At 50.7% G+C, this 15,379-nt stretch overlaps 1 protein-coding gene across 2 annotated transcripts; it reads right to left on the bottom strand.

Annotated features, from left to right (window-relative positions):
• Positions 1-214: 214 nt before the first annotated feature.
• Positions 215-14,284, bottom strand: LOC125626041 (intelectin-like protein). 2 transcript variants are annotated; one of them, XM_075122874.1, is made up of 8 exons: positions 13,578-14,284; positions 12,061-12,124; positions 11,467-11,616; positions 9,295-9,542; positions 8,760-8,918; positions 4,592-4,712; positions 2,909-3,012; positions 215-492 (listed from the first exon to the last, which is right to left on the bottom strand). In XM_075122874.1, exons 2-8 carry the CDS (start codon positions 12,116-12,118, stop codon positions 340-342), a joined length of 993 nt encoding a protein of 330 aa, XP_074978975.1. In that variant the 5' UTR covers positions 12,119-12,124; positions 13,578-14,284; the 3' UTR covers positions 215-339. The 2 variants fall into 2 exon arrangements, with proteins under 2 accessions (XP_074978975.1, XP_048684680.1); XM_048828723.2 differs by lacking the exon at positions 13,578-14,284 and adding an exon at positions 13,294-13,418.
• Positions 14,285-15,379: the final 1,095 nt, after the last annotated feature.

A 15,379-nucleotide genomic window follows, 5' to 3' on the forward strand; every position in this document is an offset into this window, starting at 1 on the left:
TGGTCACTGCCTAACTCAGCCATGGCCCGGCAGAGAACAGGGCCGCAGATGCTGAACTGACCTCACCTCTGCTGAGCTGATTGTTGTGAATTGCAGCCTCAGGCCCCGCTCTGAAGGCAGGGGATGGCAGAATCCAGCCCCAAGAAGAGTGACAGCTCAGAACCTCTCAGCCCCCTCTGTGTCTCAAGGGGAGTAAATCACGCTGAGACCCCAGCCCACTTCACATTCTTTATTTGCATCACAGATGTCTACAGCTGAGGCCATAATTCTCCTCCCAGGGAGCAGCTTTGGCTGGAGCCAAGTAGCATCCTTCACTGGGTCACGCCAGCCTTTCCGGACTCAGCGGTAGAACAGCAGCACTGCGGATTCAATCATCTCCTTGGATACGCTCCAGTGCTGATGGGTTCCGTAGCCGTTCCAGTCAAAGGCAGGGAAATCGCCGCACTGAATCGGGTTCCCTTCTGGGAAGAACCCTCCTCCACCTATGCAGTGCTGGGGAAAGAACAGGAGTTGCCAGGCAGGAGCAGAGCAGGGGCCCATCCAGCTGCTCTCCTGTCTCCAGGCCAGTGCCAGCTGCTTCAGAGGAAGGTACAAGGAACCCTGCTATAGCCAGTTGGCAAATAATCTGCCCACAGAGAAAGTTACCTCCTGACTCCCTGCAGTCAGAGGTCAGCTAATGCCTTGAAGCATGAGGGTTTAAATCCCTTCCTAACTCTTGGGACCAGAGCCTCCATTGCCCTGACTCTTGTGCAGTCATTTACCCTTGTGCAAAGTGGGTTCAAAGTGCTCCCAGATGCCAGCGTTTGCCACTCCCTTTGTACTGGTGTGAACATTTGCACAAGGGGCAGGGCCAGTTTAGACCATTGGGTTTTGTTGTTGTTATTTATTATTTGCATTGCAGTACTGCTTCGGAGTCCCAGTCCTGGGTAGGCTCTCTGGTGCTAGGTGCTGTACAAACACAGAACAAAAACATGGCCCATTCCCCAAGTTGCTCACAATTTATCCCTTACCATTGGAGTTTGGGGGAGACTTGCACTGGGAAGGTTGGCAAGGGCCAGAAAGCCTGATGAAAGAATCCCTGCGGGAGGTTCTCTGGCATGTGCTATGCAGAAAGTCAGACTAGGAGATCCATCATACTGACCCTTGTGGCCTTGTATCTGTGGATCTGTGAAGGCACCAGAGAAGGGGCTGCTGGGGAAGGGGCTGCATTGGTGTGTATCACACCCTAGAACAGAAATCAAGTCTTGAGCTGGGGAGGCAGCATGGCCGAGTAGATACAGCACAAGACTGGGACCCCCCTTAAATAACCTTGTGACCCTCTGCAATTCCCTTTTTGGGTCTGGACCCCCAATTTGAGCAATGCTGGTCTCCCCCGTGAAATCTGCATAGTACAGGGTAAAAGCCCACACAAGATCAGCTTTCACGGGGGAGATCCAATTTCACGGTCCATGACGCATTTTTCATGAGCATGAATTTGGTAGGGCCCCAGCTACACCTCCGAGCCCCATGGACCTCTGTGGGTGTGTTGGATCATATTAAAGAAGTTCTGTATTAAAATCACAAATGAGTTTGATTCCCCATTGTTTAAATTCCAGGGTATTACTAATTAAGAGGTCTCTTGGTTTTTGGTACTGTTTCTCTCCCTCTATGTGTGAAACTTGCAAGCTGCTAATTGTGTTAGCACATTCTAAGACAGAGTCTGTTCTCAAAGCAATTCTTTGTAACAACAACCACTCACACAGAGAGAGTCTCAAAGCAATACTCTGTAACAACAGAAACAGCGCCCAGAGACTCGCCGCCCTTTTATTGTATTCATCTCGCTTTGTTAACAATTGTGATTAAAATAGAGATAGATGATGTATGTGGATGGATGCTTGGTGTGGATAATAACTGAATGATCAGGGAGGTGCCAGCCTAAGAATGCAGTGTCCATCGGCTGAAGAAGGCGTCAAGTGGAAATAACCAGAGGATCCCCGGAGGGCAGACTGGAATCCACCCAACAGCCTCAAGAATGGGAGAACCAAAGAACAAGAAAACATCTGGCAGCACGGAGCCGTCAGGAATGTGACATCTGCTGATTGATTCAGCAACAGCATGATGAAGCAATTCCCATAGACTGGCATAGGAAGAAATGCCTATAAAAATGGACTCTAGAAAGTGAGAACTTTGGGGTCTGATTCTGCAAACCAACTTCCAGGAGCATCAGATGTGCATCTGACAAGGCCCTGCTCCCTCCTCATGTCCAGGCCACCTGGCCAGTGGCTTGGCATGAGCAACTCTAGGGCTGGTAACTATGATAACCTTACAGAACCTGTGTGTGTGTGTGTCTGTGTGTGTGTATGAATGAATGTGTGAATAAATATGAGATTGAATGGAATGTTATAGCTATAACTAATTGCTTACTATGACTCTTACTGTATTCACAATAAATGTGGTATTTTGCCTTTTCCCCTTTAATAAGATCCTGCTGGTTTTTAATTTATTGGTATAACAGGTCAGGAGCAGACGGTGAGTGGGTTTGATTCACTCTTGGCTACCCATGGCAGATGCTTTGGCTGCAGGCCTCCTGCTGGCAGAAATTACACCTGGGAAGACTTCCCAGTGGTGCAAAGTGCCCACAGCAGCTTCTGACATCAGAGCTCCTGTGAGCTGTTCCCTCCCAGCAAGTCTCCCCAGAGGAGAGATTTATCATCCACCCCCTTGGCCTGTCCTGGGGGATGATTGCCTCCACGGGTACAGCTGTCCCTGCTGGCACAGGGGGCACAAACTGGACCTACCCTGCGCCAGTGCCGAGCTAAAAGCAGTTCTTGTGCAGCCGGCCAGCTCTAGCAGTGACACTCGGCAGCCCCAAGGCTGATCAGCTGGGCCTTTGCTCCCCAGCTAACCCCCACGCTGGCCAGATACTCACATGCTCGGTGTTACAGCCGGTGACTTTCACCCCAGCACACAGAGCCATGGCCGCCTTCTCAGTGTTAAACACGCGGAACTGGATGTAGCCGGGGATGAATTCAGCTGGTGACAGAAAAGAGCAGGTCAGGACCATTGTTTGCTATGGAGAGGCAGAGAGAAGGAACAGTGCGCCGATCTCAGTCAGTCCCCTTCTGTAAATCCCTGTGTGTGAACTGGGAATGCCCGGGGACTAAGGATCAGGAACTCCAGACCCAGAGATGATCAGGAATTACCAATCTCAGCTGGGCTGGTCACAGCTCTGTCACTTGCAGGGCACCTTTACCTTCCTAAGAGCTGTTTTGTGTGCAGTTGCCATGTAGCAAGTTAAAGTGGGGAACACACACCATGCTCTCTCCTGGGGATTTTCCATTTGCTCTCTCTTGTTTCATTGTTTTCCCCTTCTTTAAATCGGTGATACTCCGACTGCAGCTCGCCAGCGGCCAGTAGCTCTTTAACACATCTCCTGTGGCTCTTGGCAGCACCTGATATTAAAACGCTGTGTGATTTAATTATTAACCCGTCTGAGTCATTAACCAGTCAGGAGGCTTTTACTGTGTTATTAACCAGTTAAGTTGTCAATTGGCACTACGTTATTAACTTCTTTGCTGTGAGAATAATATATAAATATTTTGCCTTTCATACTGTTGAAATATGAATAGTAGTATAATAAAGGAAACAATGAATTCACACCCCTGTGGCTCTTTTGGGTAATGTTGATCACTAATTTGACTCCTGAATCTGTGAGGTCTGAGTATCACTTCTCTAAAACGATCATCCAGACTGGAACAACAGGCCCAGGGATTAAATTCAGAAGGAGCTGTCCAGGGCAGAGCCCTGGTAATTATTTTCAACCCCCCTGGAGCTTTTATAGCATGTTGTGGTGGGGGAGGCTCCGGGAAATACTCCTCGGGGAATGCTGTGGCACTGTGCAATGCAGAATTTTGCAGAAATTAATGTTTTTTGAGCAAAAATTCCTTTCCCTCACAGAAATGGGCTGCAGTGCTGCTGGCCACCAGTAGGGGCTGCTGGATCCAGCCTAGCCCAGCTCGCCCACAAAAGACACTGCCAGGGCAGGGGGAGAGAGCTAGAGGGTTCCCAGCAGCTAAGGGAAGGAGACAGCGCCCAGGAAACTCTGTGCAAGCCCTGCCTGGGACCCAGCATTAGCTTGTGTCTCCCTTTGGATCCCTGGGCTCTGAGGAGGAGGGGGGGCGGGTGCCTGGGCTGGGGGGGCCCTACAGCTGGGCTGTGAATGGTGGGGGGTTCGGGTATACTGGCTGGGGGGGCCTGCGGCTATGCTCTGGGAGGAAGGGGGTTTGACTGTCTGTCCCCCCGGTTGGGCTCTGGGGGACAGGAGGTAGAGAAGCAGGATCTGGGTTGTCATAGGGGTTTCTTTGAGTCTCTACTCATGGGGGAAATGTTCGTGTTTCTGTATTGTTACAGACATACTTGCTGACAGGTTTTTTTAAATAAATTGCCAAAATAATTGAAACGGGCGTGATAAGTAAAATGTGCAGAATTTTAAAATATTGTGTGCGGAATTTTTAATTTTTTGCACAGAATTCCTCCAGGAATGAGAATTTAAGCCCAGGGCAGGGCTGTGCGGCGGGAGAGGCAGAACCCGCACGCTCACTGCCAGACTTACTTTGGCCGTTTGGAGAGTAATAGTTGGCAGTTTTCTGGGCATCGCCATAGTCGTAGATGACGGGCACGACGGGGCCATTGTTGGTCTTGCAGACACCAGCGCCGTATTTCACTGGGTATTTCTGGAAGACACAAACGCAGTGACAGTGTTTCCCCCAGGAATTGAAATTAGAGGTGTGCGTTTCAAATGTACGGGGGGGAGGGGAGTCAGGGCCGATGAGGGGTGAGACCATGAGGGTGAAGGTGGGCTGTATGGCACCATAGTAAAAACTGTTTCATGACCATTTTATTAGATTTTAAAATCGTCACACAAATTAAAGTTGGCTATTCAAGCCTTCTATGAAGCACTACGACTACATCCTTCTTGATTTCTTGTTATAATTTTGCACAACTCTGTTAATGAACTTCTTGAATGCAATGCATTCATCTTTGGTGGCTTCTCGTGTGTCTGGTACTTCCATTCCTTCAATTGATATGCTCATTACTTCAATCACGTGATCAGGCAGAAGGCGAGTTCTTTCAAAACACAAAATTCTATTCAATGATGAAAGAGAACGCTCAACTGTAGCTGTTGTGACTGGGCGTAGCAAGAGATGAATTCCTACTTCTTTCAGCCCAGGAAACATAACATAAAGATCGGGTCAAGCCACTAGTGATGATAAAAAAGAAGTTGAAGTCAAATCTTCATTCATTTCTCGTATGATATTCTACTCTTTGTTCAAATTCTCTGTTCTGTCGTGAGCACATGGCAGCCCCATTGCTGGTCGTGCCTCACTCCACTCAACTGTCCGTGTTTTATAGGACAGGGATCTGTAAAAGCTCCAAAGAGGTTGAGTAGAATCTAGAAGTTGCTGTTGTAGATTTAAGAATCAAGTCTGTGTACTTTTTCAGTTGTCTTAACAAACACTTCTTGTCCTCTTCACTTAAGGATTCAATATAAATGCCTTCATTAGTCAACTTCTGAACTGAAGTCTTTGCTTCTTCCAGTAGTTTTTCAATGGATAGCTCTCTGATTGATCCAAATGTAGCTTCTATTGCTGGACAAAGATCTACTACTGTTGTAGCAAATGCCTGGATGGCATTGTTTAATGACCCAAGAGGTTTCAACAGTAGACTTACAAGAGAGAGAATGGCAATAGTCTTCTCTGAACGTAGAAGCAAAAGTAATCCACCAACCTCACTACTTAGATCCATCCCATAGAATATCAGGGTTGGAAGGGACCTCAGGAGGTCCATCTAGTTCAACCCCCTGCTCAAAGCAGGATCAATCCCCAATTTTTTTCCCAGATCCCTAAATGGCCCCCTCAAGGACTGAATTCACAACTCTGGGCTTAGCAGGCCACTGCTCAAACCACTGAGCTATCGCTTCCCCAATCTTGGTAGATACTTTCCAAAGCCAGTAATAATGGCTGGAGTAATTTGAAGACAACAGCCAAGGATCGCTCATGAGAAAGCCAGAGGGTTTTCCCAGGTTAGACTAATTTGAACTTCAGTCCCAGTGTATCTTCTATATTTTCCAAGATATTCAGTCTTTTTGGACTCTTGCTGAAAAAAGAATATAATAAAGACATTAAATGTATAGTTTTTTTAAATGTCTTTTGAAGGGTCTGCAGCTCGTATTAGCGCTACTTGGAGTAGATGGCCTCTGCAGTGTGGACAGCAGGGACTAGGGTTACACCTTTCTCTGAGCAAAGCTTGTGCTCCACCATGTCTTCCAGAGAAGTTTGCAGCTCCATCAAATGCACAAGTAGCCATCTGTTTGGGGTCCAACTGACAAGCATAACTCTTCTAAGATGTGGGCTGTCACAGACACAGCCAATGTGTCTTCTGTAACTCGAACATCTAGAAATGCATCTACCGCCCTACCCCTGACATCAAGATAACGTACACAATGACTTAATACTTGGTGACCATTTGCACTGGTGCATTCATCAGCCATGTATGCAAATTTTTTGAATGTGGTGAGAGAGTTCTTCACTTTTTCAGCTGTTGAGTCTTTGATTGTTGCACCGCAGGCTTCTAGCCCGTCTGTTGAGTTTCTTGCAGAAAGATAGTGAGCGTTTGCTGGTCTTGTTCGGAGCCAGTGTTCAACTTCCGGATGAACAAGCGACCATGCACTTACCATCGGCCTCCAGTCTGCAGCGTGCGGCATCTCTTGCCTAAATAGACGGTAGGAGGCCGCGGCCATGTTTGTTCGCATGAACTGTGTTGTGTCCCCAGCATTCTTAACAGCCTCATGAACACTCACCGGTTGGCCAGTGGAGACTCAGCGTTCAGAGCTGCTTTCACGTGAGTTCACCTCCCAGGTGGGGGGCAAGAAGGCACCTTGCTCGTTCCTCCAGCTGCTCACTGTTCGCTCTGGCCATGGCCACTGGTGTTCGTTGTGCCACCGTTGGCTCCATCGCTCTGTTGCCAATGGCCCTGCCCCGTCACCTTCTGCTGCCACCTGCCACTGTGACCTCTGCGAGTTGGTCTCTTGAGGTTCCACCCGGCTCTCAGTGATTCAGCTGAGCTCTCAGTGGGGGAAGCTCTCTGCTAGAGCAGACTGGGCCATCTCTTCCACAGAAACACTGTCCCACAGCAGGTCTAAGCACTTAGACCTGATTCTCAGTGATTTCAGCTGTAGTGATCACTTAACAGAACAAAAGACTCTCTATAGAGCCTAATCAGCTCTGTCTTTAAACAGTGGAGAGGGGAAGATCAAACAGTACTTGTGACTCAGGCAGACCATCAAGCAAAACACCTGTCCCCACCCTCTCTCTTGATGCCCTCAATCGGCAGAGGCTAAGTACAGTTCTACTGCCCTTTACTCAGACAATAAGAATAACAACATTTCTTTACCCCCCTCATTCAAGTGATTTGTAACCCAACCCCATGCAAAATCTATCTCTTGGGCAACACAGCTCTGTTTGCTGGATACCTGGGTAGATTAAGTGTGAATGTAAATACAATCTGGTCCGGAAGCCTTTCTGCCCAGCTCATCACTAGCTGTAGGGAGAGCTCATTTAGACTTTTGTTTACAAATCATAATTTGAAATTATTAGGTTGGCCAACATCACCAAAATGAATGCACTGACATGGCCATAAAAACAACAGCTATATAAGGAAGCTAGTCTGTGTTCATACATTTCAAATCTATTATAATTTTTCAGATACACGTATTTTATCATACACTGTATATGCTTTTAAAATGTGTATTAATGTTTCAATTTCAATTCACATTTCCAAACAATCACTAAATTGACAACACTGCATGTAACTAGTTCACAAAACTGGGGGCAGGAGGCGTGTTGGGGAAATTCAGGAGGGGTAAACACCCCCACAGCGGGGGTGTAGGGAAATCCCTGCACAGCAAGCATCCAGTGTTAGTTTCCATCCCTGTGTCAGGGCAGCTCCAGCACAAACAAGGCAGCCTTGACTGACACATGCTCGCTGGGTGATTTGTTCTGTCACGGCTGCTGCTGCTCACACGGACCAGCCCTGGGGCACAGCAGTGATCCCAGCAGTGGGCAGGGAATTCTGGCATGTCAAGGTGCCATTTGGGGTGGATTTATCGCAGCCTGTTTGAGGCAGGGACTGTTGTTCTGTTCTGGGTCCATGCAGCCCCTCGCACAGTGGGGCCCTGGTCTCTCGGGAGTCTGCTAGGGGCTGGCACAATGTGGGCAGTAAGTGATAATAGGTGAGAATCACCATCTGTCAAGCCCCATTGCCCACCATCCTGGCACTGAGCAAATACCCCTGCTAGGACGCCTGAACCCCAAAGGGCTCAAAGTTGGGTCGAGGGCTTGGTCTAGCACCAGAGCACCTGTGTTCACTGGCCCCCCATCTCCAGGGTGTGAGGTGAGGTCAGTCTCCGTGGACCGTTCAGCCTCTCTGCTGTGTCTGTCAGCACGTCAGTGCCAAGGGGGTGGCGGGTTTGAGACGTGAACACCAGCAGTTGTCTGAGACCAGCCAGCTCATCTCATACCAAGGTCACAGTCAGATTCCAAAGGCCTGTGCCGAGGGGAAGGCTCCTTGTCCCATTATCAGCCCCTAGTCCCCCAGCATGGAGCGTTTATAGAGTGTTGAGGGTTTGCCCACCCCAGCTCCTCCATCTACACTGGGGCCAGCAGAGCCACCCAGCCCCTCCTGCACACGCCCCTCCAAAGCCCCCAGCCCAGAACCATCACCTGGTAGAGTTTGAAGAGGTTTCCCCCCTCTGAGGACAGGAAGCCAGTCTCAGTGTGGTACCTCAGGATGGACCTGTTCTTCCATTCTTTCAGGGGTGTCTTGTTGGTTACATGCCACACGGACAGGTCCTGGGATTGCAGATCGTAATAACCGGGGTTCTGAAAAGTGAGGACCCAGTTGAAACCTCTCAACCCTGGTACTTATCCAGACCCCCCATGACCGGGGCACATCACCAGCTGTGGTATATTTATTGTGACACCCGCCCTGTGAGGCAAAGAAACACCTTCCCCCATTGTACGGGGGAAAACTGAGGCACAGAGACGAGGTGACTTGCCCTAGGTCACACAGGGGGCCTGTGGCAGGGCAGGGAATGGAGCCCAGGGCTACCAAGCCTTATGCTAGTGCCTTGACCACTGGGCCATCCCTCCATATAACCCCCATGCCGGTGTCCCCCACCTCCCCATGTGCATTCAACCACTAACACACCCTCTCTCCCCAGCAGGGAGCTATTGGCCATGGAGAAGGGGATCCCACCTTATAGTCATCACTGGTGGAGCCCACCGCAGAGCCGAAGGTGTTGTAATTGGCCCAGTTGCCCTCTCCCTCTGGGTAGTTGCTGTTGCTCCCCTGCTGGCTGGACCAGCGATCGCCCGTGGTGCACTTGCCATAGGCGTTGTTCTCATGCACGCTGGCCACCAGGGTCCAGCCGCCCCCCTTGGTGGTCATGTCGCAGAAGGTCTGGTAGGTCTCGCCATTCTCGGTGCGCAGGGTGTAAATCCCGTCTGCAGGGAGCGGGGTGGGAAGGGGGAGCACCGAGCTGGTCAGCCAGGGCCGGGGAAAGGCCCCCTCGGAGCCAGCCATTAAATGGGAAACACGCCCAGGTGAGGAGCTTCTAGTGCACTGCAGCAGGACGCAAACCCATAGTCACTGGAACAGGATGTGCCCCTGCACCCGGGAGCAGAGCAGCCCGATTCCCAGGGACGCTAAAGCCCCCTTGGCAGCGGGAAGTGAATGCAAATTAAAGGAACTCCAAAAGGACAGGGTGATGGGGCCTGAGCCTTTCCACACACGAGCTGAAGCACTTTCATGATCCCGGAGTAGTTACAGTGCTACAACTCCTTAGTGTGGACACAATTTATACTGGCTTAAAGGGGGTTTATACTGGGCTAGGGGAAGGGAAATAGACTCTCCATGTCTAAGGCATCTTTCTCCCAGTATAACTGTGTTCACACTGGGCCAGGATTGGTATCAATATATCAGGAAAAACCATCCCCCGGCCTGACACAGTGACACCTGCGATGCCATGCGCAGACCAGGCCTAAGTGTAACTGAGAATCAGGCCCAGGGGCAATTTGTACTAAGGAAAGGACCCAGGCCTCACTCAGAGCCCCCTGCCCCTCCTGCTGTCCATGTCCCCACGCTATGTCCCTCCTTTGGGCCTGAGCCTGCCATGACTCGATCTGGGGGCTGCACGATGGGTGGAACTGAGCCAGGCAAAGAGTCTGCCTCCCACTGGCTACGCCCGGACTGTCAAAGGGGCTGAGCACCTGCCCTGGCCTGGATGTCACCTGGTGCTGGAGGGGCTCAGCCCCAAAAGCAGCCTCTGTCCTCCCTGTCTGAGTCCTGCACGCCCTTCCTCCAGCTGAGACTCACACCACGGTCCATGGGGGAAGGGGAGGGGAGATTTTCAGAGGCACACACTGGGCAATGGGAGTTGGGTGCCTCTGTGCCACTTGTGCCTCTGAAATTCTCTGCCAGGGGAGACCAGCTGGACCCTGATAAGGCAGCAGGAGCCCTGATAAGCTTTTCTCTGCCGGCAGCTGCTGTGCGTGGCAGGGGCCTAAGCAGCAGGGCGCTGGCAGACAGCTGAGGTCTCGTGTCACTCGTTTGCATTGTAAAAATCACCAGCGGGGCAAAGACAGCCTGGCACCTGCCCCAGCAGGAACAGGAACACTGGCCGGATCCATTTCAAAGGCTTATTGGGCTATAAATTGAAGTTTCCTTCACCTGAGGAGACAAGGAAAAGCAGAACCTGGGACTCATGGGGATCCTGACTAAGAAGTAGCCAACCACTGCTGGGAAAGGAAGTTTGGTCGGGAAACGCCTGGAACAAACCTTGTGAAGTTACGTCTTTGCCGTTAGAAAGTGTAGTTTTACTTTTGTTTGTTGGGAGCCCTTTCTGTCTGGAGCCCGTCTACAGGAATTCATTTAAAACCTCTCTCGCTTTACTCCAGTCAACTGGTTTGACTGTTTATCTAACCCAACCCCGTGCTTTGACTGAACTGAGGTGCTTGTTGGCTCCAGTCAAGATAGTTCCTGTCCTGTGCAGTGCTAGGGGCCGTGCACTGCGGAGAGACGTCTCCACAGAGCTCAGGGGCCGGAGTTTACTGAGTTACTGGCTAGGCGAGGTTTAGGCTGGGAGAGCCCTGAGGAGTTTGCTGGCAAGGCAGACAGGCTGGAGCAGAAGGGAGCTGTCAGCTGCAAATGGGGCTGGCAGAGCTTGCCGAGTGTCTCACAGCCAGCCCTGGTAATGCGGTTCCCCACTTTGCCCACAGGCAGACAGGTGCTCCTGCTCCCAGCACAGAGCTGCGCGGGTGCATCTGAACTGACTGGACCCAGCTGTGGCCTTTACGCTGCGTCTGGAGCAGGCACCCAGCAGAGGCAAAGCAGCTTCTGCAGGTCTGGGGATGTTGCCTCCGCACTCACCTCCAGCCTCGTCCCACGTGGCTTTAATTTCCTTGCAGCTGCAGGGCAGGCTCTGGTAGCTCTGGCCACTCTGGGAGCAGGACGTGTCTTTCCAGTTGTCCAGCAGGTCACGGATGGCAAGTTTCAGTTCAGCAGCACCCACGCTCTTGGCTGCACAGGGGGTGACTTGGGGTTAGTTAGGAGTTTTCTCTATTATTATGTATGGGGCCAGAATGGCTTCAGAGTGAAACGTTTTATACTTAGATTGTCAGCCATTAGGGGCTGTTCTGGGTTTGTACAGCGCCTGGCACCACAGGGGCCTGGTCCAGGACTGGGGCACGTAGGCATGACCGTAACACAGAGTAATAAAAGTAATACCTTTTATGTGCCCTCCTCTGCAAACCTGGGCTCCAGGATATGGACAGAAGAAATTCACTGGAGCAGGTGGACGGAGGCTGCTTGCCAGTTAGGGTTGTTATTGCCTCAATTGTGTATCAGCAAAGGCTTCCCTGTAGCAACCCCGTCCAGCTCGTCCCCTGCACGTATCACCCGAGAGGCAGGGTCAGAGTTTGGGAGAATTATTTCCCAGAAGAGGAAAACTAAACAGCCACTTACAGCAAGGGGCCACCCTGGTCACTGAGATGAGCAGCAGCAGGAGAGCGAGTTGCTTCATTGTTGACTTTGCAGCAGGAAAAACAGTAAATCATCTGGTTAATAGCCAGGCTGGTGCTAGTTAGTGTCACAGAACAGATGGCGGGGGTGGCTCCTCCCCAGATCTCCTGCTCCCAAGGCTGTGGGCAACGTTGGCTCTCTGCATAACCTGCCCATGGCACTAAAACAGCCTGCAGCCCTTGAGTTCAATGGGGTTTTGCCAGAGTGGGGATGGCCTTGCAGTGACATCCTTGGAGCAGTTTTCATTTTCAGAACGCACTGAGGGCTCAGCGATGGCTCAGTGGTGGGCTTGTGGGGTGGGAAGCTCAGGGGAGCTGTGCTGGGAGGGGAGCACCGGGGGAGTGCTTCACGGGGTGCCGGGAGGAATCCAAGTCTCATCATGTGTACAGAGCAAGCCCTGACCCTGCACTCCCTCTGCTAACGGAGCCTCGCATCGCCCCTGTAGGGTGGACAGGTCTCGTTATATCATTTTGCAGATGGGAAAACTGAGGCAGATAGAGCCTGACCTGAAGCCCATTGAAGTCAATGGAATGCCTCAGACTGGCTCCAGTCAGCGCTGGGATCAGGTCCAGAGAAGGGAAGCGAGGGGATCAGAACCCAAGTCCCAGCTCAGGCCTTTTTCTAGGAGTCTCTCCCTTTGCTTTGCAGCAGAACTGGTGCCCGCACATTTCACTCATGCTGTGGAACCTGCATGCCCACAGCCCGGCCGCACCGTCACGAGCCCAGCCAAAGGGCCCTGCCACACAGCTACCCAATGCGAGAGGGCGGCTTGTTAAGGCTCAGATCAGGAGAGCTGGGTTCAATTCCCCTCTCTGTCACTCACTCCTCGGGCAGGTGATGAGCTCTCTCTGGGCTCAGCTCCCCAGCTGTAAAATGGGTGAGAACTGTCCCTACTTCACTGGGTGCTCTGAGGATAAGCCCACTGAGGCTCATGTGTGCTGGGGAGCCAGACGGACCCATGCTGATGCTGTGTAATAATAATGCCCAGCGCTGTTCATGAATGGATCTCAGAACACTTTACAGAGCAGCTCAGTAGCATTATCCTCATTTTACAGATGTAGAGAAACCAACAATGTCTTGGGCTTTTTAAAGCTACTATTTGTCCTGTTGCTATATTGCAACTACTGCTACGTGACATCACTGAGGAACATACTAAGGGGAAGGCTCAGGACTCACCTGGTCCCTCGTTCCAGTGTCGCTGAGGGGTCTAACTGCAGATTTCAGCATCAGAAGCTTCTGACCAGAGAGACAGAGCTATTTCTCTGTTGCACCAATCGCAAATCTAATATTTATACAGAGTGGAGCCACCCAATAAAAGCAAACACTACTTACAAATACCAGAACTCTCCAGCCACGTATGCAGAAGCTGGGCAGAGGGTTTCCAGCAAAAACACTAAATAGGGTCAGATCTAGTTCATGTTTTAGGTACCTTAGAATCATAAAATAGAATCATAGAATACCTTAATGTACAAATACCAATGTATTGCCCTTCAAAACAGCCTCTTCCAGTCCAGCCAGGAAACTCCAGGTTGATGCACTAGTACGTGACAGGCCTGACATTACCGCATTATTACTGATTATTTGCATACTGTGGCTGAGTGTTGATTCAGGTGGTGGAGTTGAATGCTCCTGATGAAGCCAAGAAGGAAGTTGGAGCTCTGTAGATCCTCCACGGCTATAATAACAAGGCAGGTGAAAGCAGTAACTTTGCTATTTAGGTTTCATTTAAACAGTGTCTCTGCCCTTTGTCATAGCTCCGGAACAGTCCCTGTAAGGACTCCTTCAGTGCACCAGACCCACTTTAGGGACACACTCTCACTAGGGGAAGCCACCGAACCTCGGAGCATCCCTGTGTCACACTGTGAGCTCCGTTCCGCGAGTCCGCCTGCGTTGAACACCTGAGAGAGACTTGAACACCCAAAGGGAGCACTGCACCCCCATCTTCAGCATGTGCAGTGACTCTCAGCCAGCATGGTGAAAGCAGCAGGGTTTATTAGCTGTCTGGAACATAGCATGGCAAGTCCTTGGTTAGCCAGAGAACAGAGAGTTACAGCCTGGTCCATCTGGGTCAGCCCAAAGCACAGAGCCCTCGGACCCCACTTCAGTCCCAGTGCAGGAGCATCTCTTGACATCCCCATTGGGCGCCTCTTCTATACTTTGTTTTTGTTCCTGGCAGTAGTGCAAGTATCATAGAATCATAGAATCATAGAATATCAGGGTTGGAAGGGACCTCAGGAGGTCATCTAGTCCAACCCCCTGCTCAAAGCAGGACCAATCCCTAATTAAATCATCCCAGCCAGGGCTTTGTCAAGCCTAACCTTAAAAACTTCTAAGGAAGGAGATTCCACCACCTCCCTAGGTAACGCATTCCAGTGTTTCACCACCCTCCTAGTGAAAAAGTTTTTCCTAATATCCAACCTAAACCTCCCCCACTGCAACTTGAGACCATTACTCCTTGTCCTCTCCTCTCCTCCCACTGAGAATAGTCTAGAACCATCCTCTCTGGAACCACCTCTCAGGTAGTTGAAAGCAGCTATCAAATCCCCCCTCATTCTTCTCTTCTGCAGACTAAACAATCCCAGTTCCCTCAGCCTCTCCTCATAAGTCATGTGTTCCAGACCCCTAATCATTTTTGTTGCCCTTCGCTGGACTCTCTCCAATTTATCCACATCCTTCTTGTAGTGTGGGGCCCAAAACTGGACACAGTACTCCAGATGAGGCCTCACCAATGTCGAATAGAGGGGGACGATCACGTCCCTCGATCCGCTCGCTATGCCCCTACTTATACATCCCAAAATGCCATTGGCCTTCTTGGCAACAAGGGCACACTGCTGACTCATATCCAGCTTCTCGTCCACTGTCACCCCTAGGTCCTTTTCTGCAGAACTGCTGCCTAGCCATTCGGTCCCTAGTCTGTAGCTGTGCATTGGGTTCTTCCGTCCTAAGTGCAGGACCCTGCACTTATCCTTATTGAACCTCATCAGATTTCTTTTGGCCCAATCCTCCAATTTGTCTAGGTCCCTCTGTATCCTATCCCTGCCCTCCAGCGTATCTACCACTCCTCCCAGTTTAGTATCATCCGCAAATTTGCTGAGAGTGCAATCCACACCATCCTCCAGATCATTTATGAAGATATTGAACAAAACTGGCCGCAGGACCGACCCCTGGGGCACTCCACTTGACACCGGCTGCCAACTAGACATGGAGCCATTGATCACTACCCGTTGAGCCCGACAATCTAGCCAACTTTCTACCCACCTTA

The sequence above is a fragment of the Caretta caretta genome, chromosome 24 (assembly GCF_965140235.1).
Source record: "Caretta caretta isolate rCarCar2 chromosome 24, rCarCar1.hap1, whole genome shotgun sequence".
NCBI classification, from domain to species: domain Eukaryota; kingdom Metazoa; phylum Chordata; order Testudines; family Cheloniidae; genus Caretta; species Caretta caretta.

Coding starts and splice junctions, on each gene's coding strand:
- LOC125626041 (XM_048828723.2), bottom strand. CDS start 13,344: ATGCTGAAATCTGCAGTTAGACCCCTCAGCGACACTGGAACGAGGGAC. Junction 4,713..8,759: donor ACCTCTTCAAACTCTACCAG/GTGATGGTTCTG, acceptor TGTGTCTTCCAG/AAATACCCAGTGAAATACGG. Junction 493..2,908: donor CCGGCTGTAACACCGAGCAT/GTGAGTATCTGG, acceptor TTCTTTCCCCAG/CACTGCATAGGTGGAGGAGG.